The following is a 25,391-nucleotide window of genomic DNA, read 5'->3' on the forward strand; positions in this document are numbered from 1 at the left end:
GTTACACTGCATCTCCCATGTTGGGGGTGGGGGACAGCAAGTGACATAGCATGCAACAGACACTTACATAACCATGACTCCAGGGGACAGGACTAAGCTGTGAATGGACCTCCCAAATTCTGGACTATGACATTAGAACACAGGCTTTGAATTTTTCTCTCAAGCTTGACTTGAAGATGAGCCTCAGAAACATCTCTCTCAAACTAGACTATTACTTTTGGAACTTCTGTTATTAAGTTCATGAACTTTGATCATTTTAGAATTACAAGGGAGCTCAGAAGTCTCAGAGCACGGCTGTTTGTAGGTAAGTCGTGTAACGTGTTTGGTGCCAGATTTCCTCACGGTGCCCAGCAGGGCAGAGTTGAAACTTAGGTCTCCAGGTGCCACTCTGCCATCAGTAGCACGCAGCTGGCTTCCAGAGGCTCAGTGCCAAACTCCCTCTCCTGGCAGGTTAATTGCACTGCAGAGTCTTCAACTCTCCTTTGCTTCCCAACAGAATTTCCAGAGTTAGTAAGTAAAGGAGGATTCTTGTTTTGCTCATGGGGCGAAATGGACCATGAGAGGACCAGGTGAAGTGTGAGGATGTGATTTGCCAGGGAGGATTCAGTGCTCTACTGGAGAATGCCAGGAGATGCTGAGCTTGTAAGAAGCTGATCTTATCAGACGAGTCGTCTCTCCTCACACATGGCAGAGTTCTCTTACTTTGGCAAAGTTAGAACTACAGTGGCTTACCTTTCATTTTGGATCCTTGCCCTTTAACTTAAGAGAGTTTGGATTTGAAATCCAGAAACAGTCAGACCACAAAAGGATGGAGTTGGAAATAGATCTTAAGTCAGTAATCTCCAGTTATAACTGAGGATACCAAGGTTTGGGAAGGGGTTAAATGCTAGTTCAGGGTTATCCAGCTGGGATAGAATCCAGGTGTTCATTTCCTAGTTTAGCCTTTTGTGCCTTTCTTTATATTTTTGTAAGCCATAACTTTTTTTTTTTTAACAGTAAATAAATACAAAACCAAAATGAGTAAACAAAACCTTAAAATCAGAGAGGAGTTATGAAGAACATTATTCCTTTTGTTTGACATGATTTATACCATGTTTATTTTTGGGAACTGCTTGTTTTGAGGAATCTCTTCTGTAAATTTCTTAAGCTTTTTTTAGGTTATGAGGGAGAAGGCAGGGTTTAGATTTTACTAAAATACTTCATATAATACAAACTACATGATGGAGAATTTCAAACATGCACAGATGTAAAGAAAATACTTCCATCACCTAACTGAACCATTGTCAATTCATCAGTCTTAGTTCATGTAAATTTTAGTGCGCTGTAGTTAAGACTTGTATGTTTTTTACACCTATTTTGCCCTTGCCAGCAAAATGTTTTTTTGCCTTTTTAAAGATTTTATTTATTTATTTATGTTTAAAGATTTTATTCATTTATTAATGAAAGATACACATGGGGGGGGGGGGCAGAGACACAGGCAGAGGGAGAAGCAGGCTCCACGCAAGGAGCCCAATGTGGGACTTGATCCTGGGACTCCAGGATCATGCCCTGGGTCGAAGGCAGGCGCCAAACCGCTGAGCCACTCAGGGATCCCAGATTTTATTTATTTATTTTATTTTTAAAAGATTTATTTATTAGAGAGAGAGAGAGAGAGAGAAAGCAGGAGCAGAGTGAAGAAGTAGAGGGGGAAGCAGATTCCTGGCTGAGCAGGGAGCCCCATATGGGGCTGGATCCCAGGACTCAGGGATCATGACCTGGTTGGAGGTAGATACTTAACCGACTGAGCCACCTAGGTGCCCCAAAGACTTATTTATTTATTTTAGATAGAGTGTGTGCTTGTAGGGGGTAGGGGCAGAGGGAGAGAGAAACCTAAGCTGACTCCAGCCCCATGCCCCACTCCCACTCAATCTCCCCATGCGGAGATCACAACCTTGAGATCACCACCTGAGCAGAAACCAAAAGCTGGACACTCAACGGACTGTGCCACCCAGAAAAATACAGTACTTGTATTATTCATGTAATTATGCTTTTGATGGTATGACATATTTCTGTCTCAAGTGCTTATCCTAAAAATGTTGTCAGTTGACTTAGTAGAGGTGATTGTAAAGCTCTAGTCATAGTTTTCTTTCTTTCTTTTTTTTTTCCTTTAAAGATTTTATTTATTTAATAGAATTTATTTTTTTATTTTTTTATTTTTTTTATTTTACGATAGTCACAGAGAGAGAGAGAGAGAGGCAGAGACACAGGCAGAGGGAGAAGCAGGCTCCATGCAGGGAGCCCAACATGGGACTTGATCCCGGGTCTCCAGGATCAGGCCCCGGGCTGAAGGCGACGCTAAACCGCTAAGCCACCCGGGCTGCCTCATAGTTTTCTTTTTTAACATTCTTTAAGAAAGAGACTCCACCCCCATTATGGGGCTCCAACTCACAAACCAGAGATCAAGAGTTGTGTGCTCTACTGAGGTTTTTATCTTTGTCACCATATTAGCTAAGAAGAGCTAGCTGCCCTAAGAGACCCTATTGATTTTGCTGACTTAAACAGGTAGAAGTTTATTTTCAGTTATGGAAAAGTTCAGGGTGGGTTTGTTACTATTGAGGGACCAGGGAGGAGTGATTCAGGAACCTAGGCAAAAGCTATGCCTTTTTGGCTGCCCAGTTGGTCTCCATCAAGCCAATGGAAGGGCCCACATGGGGGCCACGCAGGGAAGGTCTTAAGGGCTAGGCCTGGGCCTGGTGCACAGCCTACACCCCTCAGATGCCATTGGCTGGAACCCAGTCACGTGACCGTACTGAGCAGCAAGGGGAGCTGGAAAATGTCTGGGATTCCGGGAAGACCAAATCCAGTTAGTAAACACCTAGACCCTGCATGCATGTGCACTTCTCATGCTGGACATGTTTGCTGCGTTTATGTTCCTGTGTGGAAAACAGCACAGTAGAGTGTTTTCTTTGTGGTTGAAGCCATTTTACTGTGTCTTAAAAATCAGTTTTTTTGTTTTTTTTTTTTTTGCTCAAGAAATTACATTGTTCCTTAAATAAAATTTGAGAAACCCAAGGAAACACAGATAAGATCTGAAAACTACCACTAATCCCATATTACCTGGAGATAATTATTAATCCTTTGTTACATTTCCTTCCAATTCAAGACTTTTTAACTGCTTAGAAATAATAATAAATTTTTACTAGTTCTTGTTCTATGCTGGCTCGTGAACTCCAAAACTCCTGAGTGGGGAATCTACAGCAGTTACCAATAGTCTGGCAATTTTGCCCTTTCTTAACAAAAATACACTACTGCAGAGTCATGATGAGGCTTTATGCTTTTTGCATTTTCGAAATTAACTCTAGGTTACATGTCTTAATCTTCATTCCTCTTAGTAAATAGAGTAAATATTGGGGCTGAAGTTAGATTGGCAAGGCAGAGATAATATTTTAGGTTTTTGGTTTGCTTCCTACTCAGCTTTTAAAATTCTTAAATACTGTTTAATTTCCCAGGAGAGAATACTAAGAAAAAGTGTTTGAAACTGAGCCAGATTTAAAACTTGACAGCTCGAAATACCTAAAAAGAAGTTTCTGGTGGTGAGGTGAGGACTTAGGTGGATGTACTTTTCTCTGCTTACCTGCATCACTTTTTCCAGTCACAGCAGTGGAGAAAGATGCTTGTCTTAGATGTCCCTTTGAGAGAAAATGTGTTTCTTGAATCATCAGCTCCAGATTCAGGAATACAGAACCTTCTGAGTTTTGTGTGTGTGTGTTTTGTTTTTTAAGTAGGTTCCACACCCAGCGTGCAACCCAGTGTGGTGCTTGAACTCATGACTCTGAGATCAAGATCTGAACTTAGATCGGGTCAGATGCTTAACTGAATGAGCCACCCAGGCACTCCTGGTTTTTCTTTAAAGTGGTGACGTTGGTGAGGCAGACCCACCTCAGAATTCTTCTTTGTGATGTCATCATCATGACCTCGTAGGCAGGGTTGCTCAAAATGTTTGTGTAGCTCTTGGCAAGATATGAGCTGAGGCCTGGTCCGATAATACAGACACCATGAGGTACCAGTTTGTTTCATATTGGTAGATTGTACAGGTAGAACTTTCCTGCAACTTCTGTAGATTAAAAAAATACACTAATGTTAGGCTCTCTATATTTTACATAAGATTGTATAATGGTAAGAAAATTATTGTTTTAAAATATCCTCTGGCAGGAAATTTCATTTTTTCTTTTTTTTAATTTATTTATTCATGATAGACATAGAGAGAGAGAGAGGCACAGACACAGGAGGAGGGAGAAGCAGGCTCTATGCCGGGAGTCCAACGTGGGACTCGATCCCGGGACTCCAGGATTGTGCCCTGGGCCAAAGGCAGGGGCTAAACCACTGAGCCACCCAGGGATCTCCTGGCAGGAAATTTCAAAACAGAAAACTAAGTAGTAGAGCAGAAGTATTTTACTGTGTGAATGGCTATGTGGTTAGTAGCTCTATTTGCTATGTAATTGGCTATCAATTTACCTGTTCCCTGCAAATCTAACATTTTTGTTCTTTGAAATTATATCTTTAGCATTAGGGCAAGTAACAATTTGAAATGATGAGACTTGGTTGTTAGCATTGGTATAAATTGTCTATGATCCAGAGGCCTAAATTCAGATGCATCAGAGCTGAGAAGTTGTTATCATTTTTTTTTTTTTAATATATTGCTTTGCTCTTTATACCTGTTTTAGCTGGATTTGGAAGAAAAAGTGTTGGCTCATACAAAGGTCCAAAAATGTAGTCTCTGATGATTAATACATATAATTTCCTCAAGGATTGGCCTTTATTTTTTATTTTTTAATTTTTTTAATTTTTTTATTTTATTTTTTATTTTTTTAAAAGATTTTATTTATTTATTAATGAGAGAGACACACACACACACAGAGGTAGAGACACAGGCAGAGGGAGAAGCAGGCTCCATGCAGGATGCCTGATGTGGGACTCGATCCTGGGTCTCCAGGATCACGCCCTGGGCTGAAGGAGGTGCTAAACCGCTGAGCCACCCGGGCTGCCCTATTTTTTATTTTTATCTTCAAAGATTCTATTTACCCATTTATAGGTTTGGGATGGTGGGAGAGGGACGAGCAGACTGCTGAGCGCAGAGCTCAACACAGGACTCAATCCCAGAACCCTGATATCATGACCCTAGCCGATACCTAGAGTCAGGCTCAACCGACTGAGCTACCAAGGCACCCCTGTTTTTATTTTTTTAAAGATTTATTTATGAGAGGGACACGTGGGTGGCTCAGTGGTTAAGCATCTGCTTTTGGCTCAGAGCATGATCCCAGGATCCTGGGATCGAGTCCCACATTGGGCTTCCTGTGAGGAGCCTGTTTCTCCCTCTATCTAGAGATAGAGCCTATGTCTCTGCCTCTATCTCTCATGAATAAATAAAGAAAATCTTAAAAAAAACATTTATTTATGAGAGAGAGAGAGACATCATGGAGAAGAAGGGCAGAGAGATAGAGGGAGAGAGGGTCCGAAGCAGACTCCGTGCCGAGCATGGAGCCCAACGTGGGGTTTGACTCCACCACCCTGAGATCACAACCCAGGCCAAAACCAAGAGTTGGATGCTCAGCCAACTATGCCACCAGGTGCCCCAAAGATTGTCTTCCTTTAAACAAAAACTTCAAAAACCCTGCGTTCTTATTTATTTATTTTTATTTTTTTATTTTTTTTATTTTTATTTTATTTATTTATTTACCCTGTGTTCTTATATACTGGGTATAAGCACTTGATAAATTATCCCCTCCCATATTTTATTTAAGTAGATAGCGGTCTCTTCTAAATTTGATTCTGTGAGTTTAAGTTGAGAGATTATTGAATGGCCAAATTTTTTTTTTGTTTTGTTACTGTTTTTTCTCATAAGGCATGTATTATTATTATTTAATATTTATTTATTCATGAGCGACAGAGAGAGAGAGAGAGGGGCAGAGACACAGGCCAAGGGAGAAGCAGGCTCTATGCAGGGAGCCTGACGTGAGACTCGATCCCAGGTCTCCGGGATCACGCCCTGGGCTGAAGGCAGTGCCAAACCACTGAGCCACCCAGGCTGCCCACAAAGCATGTATGAGACTCAACATCCCATTTTTTGAAGTAGACATCTCTTTTTAAAATATTGTCCTATGTGTTTCTTTCTGTGATAGTCATATGTCCCTATTTTCTTAAACATGTAAAGCCTAGAGTTTTAAAACATTCACTTTCTTTGAGACTACAAGCCCTTTATGGGTCTACTAGGTCTGTTCTTTTTCAAATGTGTCTCTTTAACTGGCATGTTTTTCAGACATCTTAGAAATGGCCATCCTGTACACATAAGTTGTAGAAATTTGAAACTACAAATTTCAAATGAATTTTAACTATTTTAGATCAGTTTTCATTGTTACAAACATTTCTGTTTTTTTTTTTTTTAAAGATTTTATTTATTTATTTATTTATGAGAGACACAGAGAGAGGCAGAGACAGAGGCAGAGGGAGAAGCAGGCTCCATACAGGAAGCCCAATGTGGGACTCGATCCCAGGACTCCAGGATCATGCCCTGAGCTGAAGGCAGACACTCAACTGCTGAGCCACTCAGGCGTCCCACATTTCTGTGTTTTCAGCATAAATGCTTATGCAGTGAGAACAGAACTGAATCTTTGATTTCTGAATTCCCATTCCCATTGCAAGATCTCTCATGAAACGGTTATCCAGATGGAGTTGGAATGGTAGCAGGTCATAGCAGAGGAGGAGTGATCCCAGAGGCATCTTAAAATGATAGTTGGTAGTTTTCTGGGTCAGCTGAAGTAGCACTTGCTCACTGTGCTTTGCATAGTGTTAGATGGCTTTGACTTCATTTCCAACTTTGAGATTCCTTACTAGAGTCATGTTTTTATGTTTATTTTTCCTTTCTCCAAGGTCTTGGAATTTTTCGTAAAAGCAGCTTTTTTCTTTTCTGAATTTTTTCAGTATTCTTTATGAAACATAGATTGCTTATTAAAAGGACTAACTGCAGTAAGCTTATGTTCTCTGTTTTGAGAAGGGTGTAGTCTTTTTTTAAAAAAGATTTTATTTATTCATGAGAGACACACAGAGAGAGAGAGGCAGAGACACACAGGCAGAAGGAGAAGCAGCCTCCACGCAGGGAGCCCGACGTGGGACTCCATCTGGGGTCTCCAGGATCAGGCCCTGGATGCTAAACTGCTGAGTCACCTGGGCTGTCCCAAGAAGGGTGTAGTCTTGAACTGTAACCCCAACCCCTGAAAATCTGTTTAAAACATGAGATTGATATCTATGTAATTTCCTGTTAAAATATTGTGCAGAGAGGGAAGTTCTATCTGAAAGGAAAGTGTGGTGCTTGATTTCGTAGAAATAATACCTATTTGAGTGCTTACTGTGTACTGACATTATCCTAATCATGAAACATCCCCAGATGCTGGTCTTTTTGAGTATCTACTACACTCAACAAATGTGTACCAAATCTTGACTTCCCAGGGGGTAGAACACATTTTTTTGTTGGGTGGAGAAGAATAGTTGTACTTTCTGGAATCTTAAGTTGGCGTAAAGCTGACATTCTCAAGAAATGTAAAGCATACTTTTTTTGGGAAATGGCAAAGAAGGTCTTCGAAGATTGTTTATTTCCCTGAAATAAATATCTTGCCTTTAAAAAATTTATTTAGGTCAGATTTCAGAGTTTAATCACAAACTAGGATATTAATCTACTTCAAAATTTTTGCTTATTTGAGGCCTGGCTTTTTTTGTCTCTTAAACCAATAGGTTACATAGGAAAAAAACCAAAACCAAAACCTCTGTTCCTCTAGTGTTGACATTCAGCAACAAAGCTTCCTGTTAGGTGAAATGTAAACCTTGTAATGAGAAGGAAGAGAATAGGAAGGGATTGTGCAGCTGAACCACCTATATATTCCGGAGTCCTTCTGTCTGGTATGGAGTTGGTGCTTAGATCTCCCTCTCTGCATTTCCCATTTGAGAATGTACAAGCAAAATAGTAGCTATTTTTGACTATTCAGAAGTGAGTTTTAGAGATAAACATTCTACAAATGGTTCTTGGCTTGGGGCATCTGGGAGGCTCAGTTGGTTTAGCATCTGCCTTTGGCTCAGGTCATGATCTCGGGGCTGTGAGATTGAGCCCCGCATTGGGCTCTGCAGTAGGCATGGAGCCTGCTTAAAATTGTCTTTCTCCCTTTCCCCCAACAACAACAAATGGTTCTTGGCTTGAAAAAATATTAGAACTATGGTGTCAGTCAGTGATGTAAATACAGAATTCTTGGAGTTAGTGTGTAGTCTGTGTTGCAATATTATAGTTTGGAAATTGAGAATAAAAAATGTGACTGTTTCTTAAAAATAAATGAAAAAATATATCTGAACATAGGTTCTGTCATCTAGGGAAATGTTCATTTATTACAGTGATAGAGCCATTAGTAATTAGAACTTTGAGAATTATATATGTGCCTTGGATAGGTTTTTGCTATGTGAGTGGTTGCACATTATATTTTAAGGTTGTCTTTTTTTTTTTTTTTTAATTCAAATTTTGGAAACAGGCAGTAGTGTTTAAGGGCCAAGTCTAATGAAAAGGTTTGAGAGATTGAGATGGCCACCACCACTTTGGGTCACCAATGAAGTACAACTTTATCTCTGAAGTTATTCTAAAAGAGGAGTAAAAAATATTTTGACTAAAGCAGTATAATTCAGATAACCTTAAAATTTCCTCAGGAGATGGCATTTAGCAAGTAGATCCTCCCTGGATGGAGGAGGTTCTAGAATAGTGCTGTCCAATAGAACTTTTTGTGGTGATAGAGATTGTTTTATATGTGGCACTGTGGTTATTGAGCACTTGAAATGGGGCTGATGTGACTGAGGAGCTGAATTTTTATTTCATTTTAGAGATTTATTCTTAGAGAAACTCACACATGCATGTGTGTGCATGGAGTCTGGGGAGAAGGAGAAGAAGATCTTAAGCAGATTCCAGCTGAGCTTCACTTGAGCTGAAACCAAGAGTGAGATGCTTAACCAACTGAGCCACCCAGGTGCCTCTGAATTTTCATTTCATTTTAAAAGAATTTAAAGTTGAAGCAGCACATGTTGCTGGTGACTACTATACTGGATAGTGCAGGTCTAGAATATTTAGCTTTCAGTATGACTCAGAGGCTGGTATGAGCAATTGATGGTAAGATACTATAAAAATCTTAAAAATAAAATTTATTTTACCAGCAAAAGTGATTTTATTTGGGGGGCTACCTGGCTGGCTCAGTGGTTGAGCATTTGCCTTTCGCTCAGGGCATGATTCCGGGGTCCTAGGATCAAGTCCTGCATCAGGCTCCCCGCAGGGAACCTGCTGCTTTCTGCCTATGCCTCTGCCTAGATAAATAAAATCTTAAAAAAAAAAAAAAAAGATTTGGGAATAGCAGATAACTGCAGTATGGAACAAACAAGCCATAGCAAAAACCATAGGCTAGTCCAACAAAGGAGAAGCACTTTATTTTATGGAGAAGGAAGTTGGGAAGGGTAGTATTTTAATTTTAATTTTAATTAATTAATTAATTTATTTTTATTTATTTATTTTTAATTTTTTAATTTTTATTTTTTTAAGATTTTATTTATTCATGAGACACACACACACACACACAGAGACGCAGGCAGAGGGAGAAGCAGGCTCCATGCAGGGAGCCCGACATGGGACTCGATTTTGGGTCTCCAGGATCACACCCCGGGCTGCAGGCAGCACTAAACCACTGTGCCACTGGGGCTGCCCCTAATTTTTTTTTTTAAGATTTTATTTATTCATGAGAGACACAGGCAGAGACATAGGCAGAGGGAGAAGCAGGCTCCCCGAGAGGAACCCGATGTGGGACTCAATCCTAGGACCTGGAGATCATGCCTTGAGCCCAAGGCAGACACTCAACCACTGGGGGCGTCTAATTGATGATTCTTTCCTTTTGACACTTCTTTTGAGGTCTGTCCTTGACAATTCTTGACTGGTACAGCTTTCCTGACTCTGTTAGTGAACTTCCCTTCATAAATGTTCACATTATCAAGGCAGAGTAGGTCATGGGATATCTGGTCTCCCCTGCACCCCCCATGTGCAAAGTGGTAGAGAAGGCTGGAATTTGTCATTTGTGTTTGGTGGTATCTAATCTTTAATAGCCTCTCCAAATTTATCCTTGCTAAGGTGTTATCTGAAGGATTTGAGATGAGAATCTTCCTTTGTATTTCCATTTTGATTACTGACTTCAGTTGCTCATGGTTCTTTCCTGAAACTTAAGACCTGCCCTGGCAGTCCCCATCTGTTACTTGGACCCACAGTGGGAGTTGGTGAAGACTTGGCATACTGCCAACCCTTGGTTTAAATTTTTGCTTGACAGTGGTAGCCAGGTTAAGATAACTGAGATGAACAACTGACATAAATTCCGGGCTTAACAGGAAACTCCAGACATCTTTCATTTCCTACCACTAGACTCTTGAAGTAATGGAGGCTTTTCACTTGAAGTGAAAGGCAAGTAAAAGCTGATCATAGGGGATCCCTGGGTGGCTCAGAGGTTTAGTGCCTGCCTTTGGCCCAAGGCGCGGTCCTGGAGTCCCGGGATCGAGTCCCATGTCGGGCTCCTGGCATGGAGTCTGCTTCTCCCTCCTCCTGTGTCTCTGCCTCTCTCTCTATCTATCATAAATAAATAAATAAATCTTAAAAAAAAAAAAAAAGCTGATCATAGTAAATTTCTTAGATTGAACTCTAAGGCACTTGTCTCCCTTGATTTCTTGCAAGAATCTTCTGATGTTAGTCCAATCAGGCTCCTCACTGTCTTATTCACATGCTTTATGCCTTTCCTCCTCCTTCATCTCCTTCTCCAGAGTCTTACTTTGTGAAAATCCTGACTGCCAACACCTGTACAACGCTATTACTTTCCTTTGAGCCCTCGCAGAAATCCTGTCTCACCGTGGAGCCTTTTCATTCTGCTTTAATCCATTTTACCTTCCCATCTTCTAAAAACATGCTTTTAGGAACATCATACGGCTTGGTATTTCTTGTACATTATATTGTATTCTTAGTTATTTTTTATATATATGTGAGTCTTTTCTTCCTTTTTTCCATTATAAATTTCTTGAGCTTACGTCTAGATCATGTATTTTTCAGTGACCTGTAGCAAGCACCAGGTATAACTTTAAGTAATCTCCACACCCAGTGTGGGGCTTGAACTCATGACCCTGAGATCAAGAGTCATGTGCTCTTCCAACTGAGCCAGTTGGGTGCCCCCTAAGTATGATTATTTATTCATTCATTCATTCATTCATTCATTCAAGTATGACTTTTTAAAATACTGATACACCCTACCTGGTTTGCAGAGTCCTTTAAACAATTGAGACTTTTCCTCATTCATTTTATTGAATAAGCATCGTTTATAAAGTGCTATGGAGAATAATATAACAATGACTACAAGGTGCTTATAGAGTTTGCTGGAATGCATAGACTCCACACACAACTCAGTGTGCCAGGTGCTAGGAAGAGGTACAGACTCAGTACTATAGGTAATTGCAGGATGGGCATAATTTTACTGGTGAACTTGGGAGGTTTTGTGGGGCAGTTGAATGCCTAAGTTTACCCTCGAGTAAGGCTTCAGCAGATGGAGATAACTAGACTTGGAAAGGGCATTCAGGGTGGAGCAAACTGCCCAAAACAACAGCGTAGGGGACTGAAGTGCCAAGGCCTCTGTAGTGGTATTTGGGGACTCGGACACCTGGATGGTTCATGTGCGTATAATTGAGAAAATAAATTTAAGATGACTTTTCTTATCATTCAGCAGTGAATGGTTCTTATTGAATCAGAATCACTAGAAGGGCTAAAATATGGGCCTATCCCCAGTTTCAGTAAGTCTGGGCAGGGGCCCCCATAAACACACATTTCTTTTTTTTTGTTTCTTAATTTTATTTATCTATTCATGAGAGACACAGAGATGTAGGCAGAGGTTCGAGAAGCAGGGTCCCCCGAGGGAGCCTGATGCGGAACTTGACCCCAGAATCATGACCTGAGCTGAAGGCAGACACTCAACCACTGAGCCACCCAGGTGCCCCTAAACACGCATTTCTAAGTTCCCAGGTGGCGCTGATGCACATTTTGAGAACTACTGATTTAGAGTACAGTCCATCTGATTACTGCTATAGAGAAATGCCTGATTTACGTGTATAAATACCCCAAATGTATGTTCTTTTTGGTTTATGTTCATACTTCTTGTCTTCCCACAGGTTGTCAGTTATTTCACCCAGCCCCCCAGCACGGCGCCGTGCCAGTGGAAATACAGTAGTAAATGCTGTATTTGCTAACTTGGCATCCTCATCTGTAAATATCTGAATCAGAAGCACATGCTTCCAGAAGCCCTTGGGGAATGGGGGTTTTCAGCCTTTGCAACTCTAAATGTAAAGTAAAAATAAACATCGCAGCAGTTCTCACACTTTTTTCCACAGGACCCTTTCACATTCTTAAAAATTGAGTTTTTCTTAGGTTTTTATCTATTGATGTTTACCATATTAGAAATTAAAGCTGAAAATATTAATTCATCAAATTATAAACCTATTACACATTACATCGATTTTTATTTTTATTTTTATTTTTATTTATTTTTTTTTTTTTAAACTTTATTTTTTATTTTTTTTTATTTATTTATGATAGTCACACAGAGAGAGAGAGAGAGAGAGAGAGAGAGAGAGAGAGGCAGGCAGAGACATAGGCAGAGGGAGAAGCAGGCTCCATGCACCGGGAGCCCGATGTGGGATTCGATCCCGGGTCTCCAGGATCGCGCCCTGGGCCAAAGGCAGGCGCCAAACCGCTGCGCCACCCAGGGATACCTACATCGATTTTTAAAAAAGATTTTATTTATTTATTCATGATACTCACACACACAGAGAGAGAGGCGGGGGGGGCAGAGACACAGGCAGAGGGAGAAGCAGGCCTCATGCAGGGAGCCCAACGTGGGATTCGATACCAGGTCTCCAGGATCACGCCCTGGGCCAAAGGCAGGCGCTAAACCGCTGCGCCACCCAGGGATCCCTACATCAATTTTTAATGAGTAACTGTTTCTCTAAAATACCTTTAACGAGAAGACATTGTTTTTGTTTTTGCAAATCTGTCTTTAATAGAAGATAGGCTTAATAGAAGGCAGCTGCTACTGCATTTGATCTGTAGTGAGAAGTTTGATTGAGGTCATGAAGAAAATTGGCCTCACACAGATGAAGAGGAAGGGAAAAAAGATTTTAAGAGCATGTTCAGATAATTATGGATTTTCTTCTTTGATACTACTCCCAAAATTTGGTAGGTTGTAGTTTCATAAAAGTGACATCTGGAACTGAACTTTTTTTTTGAACTTTTATTGTCATATAAAAATCCATTGGTCTACTTTGTACTTTGATGACTTTGTAACATTTTGCATTGTAGGTTGAAAAATATTGAAAAAAAAAAAAGAAAAATATTGATTCACCAAGTGGCACATTTCCATTAATGACACATTTCATTATATAATATAAAAAAAAATTTCATTTGTTAATACTGTTGATCTCATCAGAAAAGTCTTTAGTATTAGGAAGCTGTCAAGCTCATAGTGGAGGGTATGTTTTCCAAAATTCTAAATTTCTCTTGAATGCTTAAACTCTCTCATTGTCAACAAATAGTTGTTTCCTTTGAAGTGACAGGGTCACATAGTTCATTTTCAAGAAAATATCTGCCAGACACTCAAGCCTGAGTAATCATAGTTTATCAGTCATTTTTTTCAAATAAAATTGACGTTCCATGAAAAAAGTGGTTATTAAGTCTGCCCTTTGCATACGTTTTTCTTTGAGACATGGTGCAGTGGTGCTCAGCAGAAGTGCTTCATGTGTGCTTGCCAATTTGTTGAAGAGTATTGAAAAGGCTCATATTTTGGGTACCTGGGTGGCTCAGTCAGTTGAGTATCTGACTCTTAGTTTGGTCTCAGGTCCTGATCTCAGGGTCATGAAATCAAGCCCCAAAGCAGGCTCTGTACTCAGTGGAGTCAGCTTCAGATTCTCTCTCCCTCTCCCTCCCACTCACTCTGCCTGTCAAATAAATTAAAAAAAAAAAAAATCTTAAAAAAACCCACATATTTAAAGGTTGAAATTTAATGATTTGGTTTTCTGCTACATCAAGTGCTTCACATTATTATGTGAAAGTGGCTTCCCCTCTCCTGCATGTACCTATGGCAGAGAACGCAGGGAAGAATGTGTGGTGTGTTCCCATTGCCCCAATGCAGTACCTGCAGTCTGCCAACCAGGGCTCTTGCACCATCAGTGTAAACATCAACGAGGTGGAAAAGGCAAAAAATGTCTTAGCAATACCGTGAAAATAGTTTTGTTTCCGTAAAAGGGTCTCCAGGTGCCCTGGAAGTGCATGGACCACACTCTGAGAACCGTGGTATCCCAGTAACCAAAGTCGGAGTTGGTAGGATGGCAGAGCTCTGTCACTCCTACGTTGGTGAGCTTACCCTCTGCTCTGTAAGTTCAGAAACTCATTTTTAATTTTTAAAATTTTTTATTGGAGTTTCAATTTGCCAGCATATAGCATAACATCCAGTGCTCATCCCATCAAGTGCCCCCCTCAGTGCCTGTCACCCAGTCACTCCCACCCCCTACCCACCTCCCTTTCCACCACCCCTTATTAGTTTCCCAGAGTTAGGAGTCTCTCATGTTCTGTCTCCCTCCCTGATATTTCCCACTCATTTAGAAACTCATTTTTTAAAATCCATTTACTCACAGGCTAGACTCTTGAATCATAATAAATTTAGAGATGATAGTTTATAAAATGTAACTTTGTATATTTATAGTGAGAGAAATTCCAAAAGACACCATTCCCTTTGGTCACTGCTGGAAACCCAAACCTTAATCAGCATGGGATTTTGGAACCTTGTCTGAAATGTCTTTAGTTCCAGTTTTCATGCAGTTTTTGCAATCTTGATGCATCCTCCATAGACTACCCCTTGTTTATTTTCCAGAGAGCCCTTTTCCAGTGTCTGTAAAATAGACATTTTCTTTTAAACTCTTTTTCTGGACTTCCTGGATTATACTTCTTTTAGTTTGGCAACACCTAATTACCTTTCTTCATTTTGGTGTATTTTCACTTTTTAAATGTTAAAATATATATATGAAGTCAGTGTGGGTGTGTGTATACATACACAATACAGAGGGAGAGAGAGAATTCTAAGCAGGTTTGGCGCTCAGCAAGGAGCCCACTATGGGGCTCGATCTCATGACCCTGAGATCATGACCTGAGCTGATATCAGGAGTCAGATGCTTAACTGACGAACCACCTAGGTGCTCCAAAGTGCCACCACTGGGATCCCTGGGTGGCGCAGCGGTTTGGCGCCTGCCTTTGGCCCAGGGCGCGATCCTGGAGACCCGGGATCGAATCCCACATCGGGCTCCTGGTGCATGGAGCCTGCTTCTCCCTCTGCCTGTGTCTCTGCCTCTCTCTCTCTCTCTGTGACTATCATAAATAAATAAAAATATTAAAAAAACAAAAACAAAAAACAAAGTGCCACCACTTCTTTGAGTGACCTTGAGAAAGCTACTTAACTACTCAGACCTCCATTTTCTTTGACCGTGAATGGGCATGATGACAGTTCACCTACCTTCACAGTTATTTTGAGATGCAGATAATACAGTTTTATCTTTGTGCTTTGGATATTCTTGGTACTGAACACATGTAGGTCATTTTTGTAAGATGAGTCCTAGTGCTTTTAATTGTGGTGTGCAGTCCCTCCTAAGTTTGAATGTTAGGTTTAGTGGAAAGAACCTGGACTCTGGAATCAGGCCTGCTGTTTGCATACATATCTGATGCTTAGCCAAGTGACTTCAGGCAGCAGGTCATTAATAAATGAGGAAATACATCTTTTAATTTCTGAGGCGTTATTTATTAAGAAAGGATAATAGTAGCTGAGCCACAGAATTTTAAGCCTCAAATGGGATAATATTGCATAAAAACTATTTGTGGATTATAACCTGTGTATTGTGGTCCTTAAATGTTGGGAGGGTAGAGGAAGTGGGTGGTTTGTCTTATGTTAGGTTCAAAACTCTTGAGATTCAGTAAGCACAAACATCAGAAATTCAACTATGCTCAGCATATTAGGCAAGAACCCTTGTTTTTTTCCTTTTTCATGTGTTTTGGAATCGATTAGTTTTAAGGTGACATTCACTGACCTTGAAACATCATGCAGAGATGTTGCTTCTGGGTCATTACAATTTGTGGGTGTCATGACCAAGACTTCGAACTTTTGTTTTTTGGCAGATTGATTTTTTAAAGCAAGCCTGACATGCCATTCGTGAATAATACATGAAGAAGAAATTTGAATTGGAAGATTAAAAAACCCACCATTGCTGGTAGTGCTCCTAATTCTTTAATTGAGAAAGACTAGACTTTTCTTTGTTATCTTTTAAAATTTTATTTTATTTTATTTTAATTTTTAAAAGATTTTATTTATTCATGAGAGACACAGAGAGAGAGGCAGAGACATAGGCAGAGGGAGAGGCAGGCTGCCCATGGGGAATCTGACGTGGGAATCCATCCTGGAACTCCAGGATCATGCCCTGAGCCGAAGGTAAGGTAGATGCTCATCTGCTGAGCCACCCAGGTATCTCCTTTGTTATATCTTGGTCACAGTTCCCTGCTTTGGGATTCAAATGACTTGGATGGACCAAGGGACAGAAGCATTCATGTTAGACCAGAAAGTCCTAGACTTTGGGTTTATAGCTATTCTTAGGTTCCTAGTAACCACATGCACTGTTCCTTAGGCTGAGTTTTTAGATGGTTGTATTTTTGTGAGCTCAGGGTACTGAGCTGCAAAATTTGAAATTAGCTGAGGCTTCTGAGTTGCTGATTGTGGTGGTTTTCAAAATCTTTCTTTAGGAAGGAGTGCTTGGCTAGAGCCCTAGAATTCACTGTTCTACCTGAGTGAAATTTTTTAAGGAGCACGTCATCCTCTTTTCTTACCATCATCATTGCTTCCCCAGGCCCATTGTCCTCTGTTCTGTTCTTACCTACCTGACCTTATGAAGTTGGACCAGGGTGAAGAGCAGGCACGATATAATGAGGCCCCACAGCAGCTTCTGCCCTTCGCCTTTCGCCTATCCTTCATCCTTCTCAAATTCTCTGGATATGTATGTAAATAGTCTTTCTCAGCTGAGGTTAGAGGGGCTCAGCCCTTCCCTCCCGTCTAAGGCAGTAGCAAGAGCCAGTGAATCTACTTGTATCTTAACAGGCTGTGTACACTGAGGGCCTTACAGTAAAGCTCGTGCCTTCAGACCTGACCCTGAATCAACCTGCACACAGATTCCCACACCCACTGTCACTATCATGATGGGGATGATGATGGTGGTGATGGAAAGGAGCCTGGGAATTTTGTATTAATAGGATTGGCAGTCACTGCTTTCCAGGGAACAGCAGTTCTTTCTCTGTTAGAGTCTTCTGAAAACTGCATAACTTACCTTTGACATTTTTAAAAACACTTTGTACCATTTTGAACCCTTTAAAAAAGCATGGGGAATTTGCAAATGGAGCCTAATGAGGGAGCTGTCTTATTATTTCTGTTCACTCTGATTATCTCTGAATAGAAAAACTAGTGTGGGGATCCCTGGGTGGCTCAGCGGCTTCGCGCCTGCCTTTGGCCCAGGGCGTGGTCCTGGAGTCCTGGGATCGAGTCCCGCGTCAGGCTCCCGGCATGGAGCCTGCTTCTCCCTCTCCTCTGCCTGTGTCTCTGCCTCTCTCTCTCTGTCTATCATAAATAAATAAAAAGAAAAAGAAAGAAAGAAAGAAAGAAAGAGGGAGGGAGGAAGAAAGAAAGAAGGAAAGAAGAAAGAAAGAAGAAAGAAAAAGAAAGAAGAAAGAAAAAGGAAGAAAGAAAGAAAAACTAGTATGGCTGTTAGTTTCCTAGGCCACCATAACAAATAAGCACAAACTGGGAGGCTTAAAAGAACAGAAATGTGTTCTCTCACAGTTCTGGAGGCCAGAAGTCCAAAAGCAGTGTGTCGGCAGGGTTGGTTATGTACTAGAGGCTCTGAGGGAGCATTCATCTCATGCCTGTCCCCAAACTCTTTGTAGCTGTCAGCCGTCCTTGGCTCGGGACACATCACTGCAGTCTCTGCCTCCATCTTCTCATGCCTCCTTGGTGGGTTCTCTTCCTCTAATAAGAACACTTGTCACTGGGTTTAGGACCCACCCAGGTATTCCAGATGATCTCATCTCAAGATCCTTAACTGAATTACACCTGCAAAGACTCTTTTTCTAAATAAGGTCACATTTATAGGTTCTGGATGGATATATTTTTGGGGGTGGGGGCAGTTGGCACCATTAATCCCACTTCATGGGGCCATAGCCACCTCCTCTGTCATCCCTGGCCAGATTTTTTGCTTATCCTTGTCATTTCTTGTAAATGGCAGTGTGACATTGGTGCCTCATCATCCAAGCTCTACCAGCAAAGTGTAATAACACAATCATTTGACAGAATCAAAAGCATTTTTCTCTTTGAATTATTCTGTTTTTAAGTATAACGTCTGGAAATCTTTTCCCATATTCCAAAATCCCAGTCTTTCTCGTCCTCTTTTTGTTTTTAATTTTTAAAATTAATTTCAGAGGTAGAATTTAATGATTCATCAGTTGCAAATAATATCCCAGTGCTCATTACATCAAGCGTCTTTTTCTTCTTAAAGAGAATAAGACAAGATCCTATTTTGCCTGAGTGCCAAAGTTGTAGATTTATACCTGGTCTTGAGTAAATCAGAAGTATATTGTGTTTCTGTGGACAGAATAACAACAAAAAGTTTTCCTTTGGCACTTCCCAGATACAGCTTTTTACAGTTTGAACCTTTCTCTCATCCCACATATAAATTATATTTTTTTCTTTTTGAAGATTTTATTTATGAGAGAGAGAGAGAGGCAGGCAGAGACACAGGCAGAAGGAGAAGCAGGTTCCATGTAGGGAGCCTGATGTGGGACTCAATCCGGGGCTCCAGGATCAGGCCCTGGGCTGAAGGCGGCGCTAAACCGCTGAGCCACCGGGGCTGCCCATATAAATTATTTTATATTGAGCATTGTATAATTCTGTGAACATAAAAAAGTAAGCATTTACTGCAGGCTTGTGGTCATAAAACTTCAGCAATATAGAAATGAACGAAGTAAAAACTGAAAGCTCTGTCTGTTCTCCTGCCATTGAGTTTGGTGTACATTTTTTCAGAACTTCCTTATATGGACTGTGTGGATTTTAGACACTGTCCCGAGCTGGTATATTAGGTAAAGAGAAGTGAATGTATTGATATGTTCAACTGCTTGTTTTTAGGGTAGTAAATTGCTTTCTAGATCCATTTCAGCAGCATCTTTGTGTTTTTATCTACCATGTTATCATGTGAGGTTCTCATGTGCCTAGGTTCAGTGTGGAGACAGTTTGTCATCATGTATAAGGAAAAGTTTAGCTTGTGAAAGCTGCTTTAATAATAGGTGTCATTTCTTTCTTCCTCCCCTAGATTCTAAATTCTGTTTATATTTTTCTCTTGCAGATTTAACCCAGAGACTGACTTCACCATAGAAACACCCACAGTTGTATCAATGGTTGGGGCAAGATAGTGGCAACAGGCAAAGGAAAAACAGCTCCAACATACTAAGGACAATGAGTATGCTAAAACCGAGTGGGCTTAAGGCCCCTACCAAGATCCTTAAGCCTGGAAGCACAGCCTTGAAGACACCTGCTGCTGGTAAGGCTCTATGATTTATATCTAAACCAGAACCCTATTTGAAAAATTTAAAAAGATAGCCTTAAGAAACTTGATATTTTTTAAAATATTTGAGGAAGTTTTAATTAAAAGGCATGGAATTTTGGGGGCACCTGGGTGGCCCAGTTGATTAGACATCTGACTCTTGGTTTCAGCTTAAGTTGTGATCTCAGGGTCTTGAGATCAAGCCCGGTGTCTGTTGGGCTTCATGCTCATCGGGAGTCTGCTTGTCTCTCTCCCTCCTCATGCCCCTCCCCCTGCTTGCTCTCTCTCACTTGTTCTTTTTTTTTCTTTTTTAAGATTTATTTATTTATTTATTCATTCATTCATTCGAGAGAGAGAGAGAGAGAGAGAGAGAGAGAGAGGCAGAGACACAGGCAGAGGGAGAAGCAGGCTCCATGCCGGGAGCCCGACGCAGGACTCGATCCTGGGACTCCAGGATCGTGCCCTGGGCCAAAGGCAGACAGACGCTAATCTGCTGAGCCACACAGGGATCCCCTCACTTGCTCTTTAAGTATATAAATCTTTTCAAAACATACGGAATTTTACACCTAAAAATATATTCTTTTAAAGATTTATTTATTTGAGAGAGGGGGGTGTGAGGGGAGGGGCAAAGAGAGAATCTTGAAGCAGACCCCCGCACTGTGTGGACCCCACCCCTCCCAACACTGGGCTCCATCCCAGGACCCTGAGATGGTGACATGAGCTGAAATCAAGAGTTGGCTGCTCAGCTGACTGAGCCTCCCAGGCACCCCATAGATTTAAAAATCTTAAGAGCTCTTAGTTAATTTAGTGTAAGGTCCTAAAATAGTTGTCAAGTAACTTCAGTATTTAATCCTTACAATATTAAGATATTTTGTTTTTCTGTGTCTTCCTGAACCCATCTGGGCCTTCGTCTTTGGGGTTTAGGGATGTGTGGAGAATGTAAAGACGAGTCTGGCTTAAAAGATTTCAGGACATTAAGTGATTGAAAGTTGGCCTTTGGTTTCAAGGGAGCAAGCAGTGTGATGGCTGAAGTCCAGCTTATGCAGGAGACTGTCCCTGTTTCATAGATGAAGCGGTGGCCTGGATTGTCTTCAGCAGCCTCTGTCCTTCTGCTCTGTCTCCTCTTCCACCATTTCAGCTTCCAGCCCATAGTGACCACTGATAGTCTTTAATAAGAGAGTTAGGAGAGGGCATCTGATGCTTGCTTGCTCTTATGGTCTTTTCATGTGGTTTATATGCTGTTTAGATGGGTTATCAGCCATTCCCGACAGTCAGGTGTCCACCATAAAATAATTAAGTCCTACATTGCTCCTTCAGGTTCTTGCATAAAATCTCATTGATCTTCTAGAAGGGCCAAGATCTTTTTTTTTTTTTTTTTTTTTTTAAGATTTTATTTATTTATTCATGAGAGACACAGAGAGAGGCAGAGATACAGGCAGAGGGAGAAGCAGGCTCCTTGCAAGGAGCCCGACATGGGACTCGATCCCGGGTCTCCAGGATCAGGGCCTGGGCTGAAGGAGGCGCTAAACCGCTGAGCCACCCGGGCTGCCTGAGTAAAGCAGTTTATAGACACTAAAACTTAGATGCTTAAAAGGAAATCATTGCCCATTTTTGTACTTTTATGAAGATTGTTTTTCAGAAACTTGTCCTTTCAGTGCCTTGTCAGAAAGAATTGTTCATGTACAAAGCTGGAATAGATTCTAAAAAACTGACTGGGCTGACTTGTCTTTGGCAGATTATCTGTTTGATTTGAGAAGGTTTATTATCTTCTAAAAAACAAAAAACAAAAAACAAAACTCCCAAAAACCCTTCACAAATTGAAACACCAGTCTCCTCTTCTGTGTAGGGGAAAGGGATGTTTAGCACCCCCTGTAGGCCTGCCTGCAAGACCACTCTGTTTCCCTGTCTACGTGTGGTTCACCCTTTCTGTTGATCAGGCCTCAGGGCAGATGTTATTCCTCTAGGAGGCCTTCCTGTGACTGCTCTGCCTAAGGGCATTGTCTCCTCGGTAGCACTTACATCACCGGAAATTACCTGGTGTGTCTCCTGACTGTGTCCCCACCTCTAGGCTCTGGGCTCTAAAGGGGCATGTACTATGCTGTCTTGCTTTGTTCCCTAGTGAGAACAATGCCTGGGACTAGTGCTGGAGTGGTAGACACTCATAGAAAGGGCGAGCATGAATAAATACATTATTTCATTTACTGAAATGAGAGATAGATACAACTATCCCCTTATTCTTAAGAAGAAATTAAACTCAGAGGGGTCATGTAAAATATTAAGACCACAATATGCCTACTAAATGGTAGAGTGCTTAAGAATGTGGGCTTTCTTTGCCAGTTCATACCAAATATTTAATAAATACTTGTTGAATGAATGCTTGAAATTGAGTAAAGTCATCTTGCCTTAACAGGGAATTTGCCCAGGTTCTTTTTCCCCTTGCTGTGATTTCTTCTCTGCCAGCAAAGAATTAGGGTTTATTTGGTGGTCTTGGAGTGAGATAACAGGGCTGTGGCACTGAATCTTCTCCTCCTTTAAGCGTGATTGTGAATCTCTGGTTCCAAGGTCCTCGACCTGTCATCCCTCCCTGACAACTCACATGTGGGAATAGAGCTCGTCTCCGGGGATCCGAATGGGTGTTTACTCATGATGTGCAGGGCAAGGAGTAGAGGAAAGAATGAAATCAGACCTGTGCTATGAGCTCTGGAAAAGGGACTTCTCCCCCTCCTTGCTATGACTTTTTCCATTTTTAATTGTCAATAAGGATTAAAGCCCACCACTCACTGAGTTTTGACAGCATTGAGAATGGTAGTTATGGGCCAAGTTGTTTTTGTTTTTGTTATTTTTTAAGTTATATTGATTTAAATGATCTCTATACCTAACATGGACTTGAATTCATGACCTGAGATCAAGAGTTGTATGCTCTTCCAACTGAGCCAGACAGGTACCCCGATGGGTCAAGGACTTTTTGCCTCCTTGCTTTTAAAAAAAAGAAAGACAGAAGGACAGATGAACAGAAAAACTTAAAAGAGCTGTGACTGCTCCTGTTGCTGTGGAGTTTCACCAATTTTTCCATTCAGTTAGGAGTTGTCTACTTGAATATGAGCCTTTTCTGATCCTTTCTTCTGTTTGCAGTTGTTGCTCCAGTAGAAAGAACAACATCCAGTGAGAAGGCATCAGGCACACCATCATCGGAGGCACAAGAGGAATTTGTGGATGACTTTCGAGTTGGGGAGAGAGTTTGGGTGAATGGGAATAAGCCTGGATTCATCCAGTTTCTGGGAGAAACCCAGTTTGCACCAGGCCAGTGGGCCGGGATTGTTTTAGATGAACCCATAGGTAAGAACGATGGTTCTGTGGCAGGAGTTCGGTATTTCCAGTGTGAACCTCTAAAGGGCATATTCACCCGCCCTTCGAAGTTGACAAGGAAGGTGCAGGTGGAAGATGAAGCTAATGGCCTACAGACAACGCCTGCTTCCAGAGCGACTTCACCTCTGTCCACCTCTGCAGCCAGCATGATGACCTCCTCCCCAGGAGCCCCTTCAAATATCCCCCATAAATCATCCCAGCCTACAGCAAAGGAACCGTCAACGACATCTCAGATCAGCAACCTTACAAAAACTGCCAGTGAATCTATCTCCAACCTATCTGAGGCTGGTTCAATCAAGAAAGGAGAAAGAGAGCTCAAAATTGGGGACAGAGTACTGGTGAGTCCAGAGACCCTCTGAGGTCATTGCGTTGAATTGATGAATGGTTGAAACGCACACATCCAGGCTCAGAGTATGTTCTGTGGAGGGACCACTCATTTATAGAGAAGTGAGTCCATTTTTCTAGTGTTCAGTTTATATACGAAGGGAACAAATTAGAAACTGGCTCTGAGTGAAGTAGGAGCATAAGTTTGCAGTGGTTGGTTCTGATTTTATCTACCAGTTTAGCCAAAGGAATATTGAGTTTATTTCTTGTAACTATTACTTGACAGAACAAGCTTAGAATTGGACTTGGACCAACATTTATAAAAGTTTTCCCCACCCTGGTTTGTAATTTTGCTGTAAGGATGATGTGTGGGTATATAAAAGGTCCTACTTCCTTAGGTGTCTTGAAAAACTCAGACATCACAGGATGTTATTTCAGAACTTCTGTGCCTTTGATATGATCAGGTTTAGGTTTAGGAAGAGGAAGGGAATGTACAGTAGTATCTATTTACTAATAAGCTAGAAACACAACATATAAGGTTTATGCTGTACATTCTAGAATCTCTGAACTTATGCCAGTGATTTGTTCTTTGTCTTATTTTTTTTAAGATTATTTATTAATTAGAGCAAATGAGCATGAGTGGGGAGTGGTGGGGGAGGAGCAGAGGGAGAGGGAGAATCAGACTCCCCACTGAGCAGGGAGCCTGATGTGGGGCTCAATCCCAGGACCCTGAAATTATCATTTGAGCCGAAGGCAGACGCTTAACTGACTGAGCCACTCAGGTGTCCCAGCTTGTTCTTGATTTTAAACAAGAGGCCAGTGTGCAGTGCTAAAAACACAAGCTGAGCCCCATCTCTGCCTTTGTGACCTCAACAAGTTTTTTAACGTCCAAGGTTTGCATCTGTAAGAATGAGGTGATAATAGTACTCACCTCCTAGCATCATTGAAAGGATTAAATTAGATAATGCATATAGCATTCTTAGCAGTGCCTGGGATACAGTGAACACTTAAGCAACGGTAGCTCTTCTTCTCACTGATGGAAATTTAAAGCTTTACTATTTCACTCCTCCCACACTTGAACCAGTTCAGTTTAGGGCATGAAGTCTCTGACCCTGTGCTCTGCCTTTCCTTGTATTTGTTCAGCAGCTGTAAAATTCCACCAGGCTTGGCAGCTTCCAGTGATGCCACAGGAGGATAAGAAGAGTGTTAGCTGTTAGCCGTTTGTGTACTGTGTGTCTCATGTTATGTTTTCCACAGTGCTCTGGAGCAGCCCCATGGAACTGATGAGATGGAGGCTTAGAAAAGTGGGACCTACTAGTCCAGGGGCTCCCAACCCAAATTGGGGTGGACTTGCAATTTCAGCGGTTTTTTTTTTTTTTTTTTTTTTTTTTAAACCTCAGTGCCTGTTGTGGAGAGCTGATGATTGACAGTATAGTTGTAAAATTGGAAGTGTTTTTTGTGATTTTGTTGTCTTACAGATAAGGAAGCTTAAGCCCAGAGAAATGAGGTGTGACTACCTAATCACATAGTGAGTTCTCAGCAGATTTTAGAGTTAGAACTCAGGACTTCTGCCTCCCAGGCCCATAGCACCTCCATGAATCCAGGAGGTCTCACATACCTGTGGGGGCTTGGTAATACCTCCTGCCTTTAAGGGCTTCCTTCTGGATCCCTTAGGCTCCAGGTCAGTAGGTTCCCTCTTCAGTTACAATCATCATGAATTTCAAAGGTTGATGCACCAGAACTTAAAGCATTTTTAAGACTGCATTTTCATGTGATGCAGATAAACCTATATCTTGTTTGTTTAGCTGATGTTCACTTGCTGTACCAATTTTATATTTGGGACAGCTGCTCTTTTGTGGCAACAAAGGCTTTTTGATGCTTTTTTTTTTTAAAGATTTTTTTTTTAATTTTTAAGTAACCTCTATACCCATTGTGGGACTCTAACTCAAAACCTGGAA

General features: G+C 41.2%; 1 protein-coding gene across 30 annotated transcripts in view; it reads left to right on the forward strand.

Annotated features, from left to right (window-relative positions):
* CLIP1 (CAP-Gly domain containing linker protein 1) overlaps positions 1–25,391 on the forward strand; it is a 123,935-nt gene that overhangs the window by 16,515 nt on the left and 82,029 nt on the right. For 19 of the 30 annotated variants that reach the window (XM_072722734.1, XM_072722755.1, XM_072722742.1 and 16 more), the window contains exons 2-3: positions 19,546–19,740; positions 22,876–23,447. In XM_072722734.1, coding sequence (XP_072578835.1) covers positions 19,656–19,740; positions 22,876–23,447 — 657 coding nt within the window. In that variant the 5' untranslated portion in view covers positions 19,546–19,655. Of the gene's footprint in view, positions 1–58; positions 305–8,889; positions 9,033–16,285; positions 16,378–19,545; positions 19,741–22,875; positions 23,448–25,391 lie in introns of those variants that run through there. The other 11 variants (XM_072722746.1, XM_072722761.1, XM_072722757.1 and 8 more) reach the window with 3 other exon arrangements.

This window comes from Vulpes vulpes, chromosome 10 (assembly GCF_048418805.1).
Source record: "Vulpes vulpes isolate BD-2025 chromosome 10, VulVul3, whole genome shotgun sequence".
In the NCBI taxonomy this organism is placed as follows: domain Eukaryota; kingdom Metazoa; phylum Chordata; class Mammalia; order Carnivora; family Canidae; genus Vulpes; species Vulpes vulpes.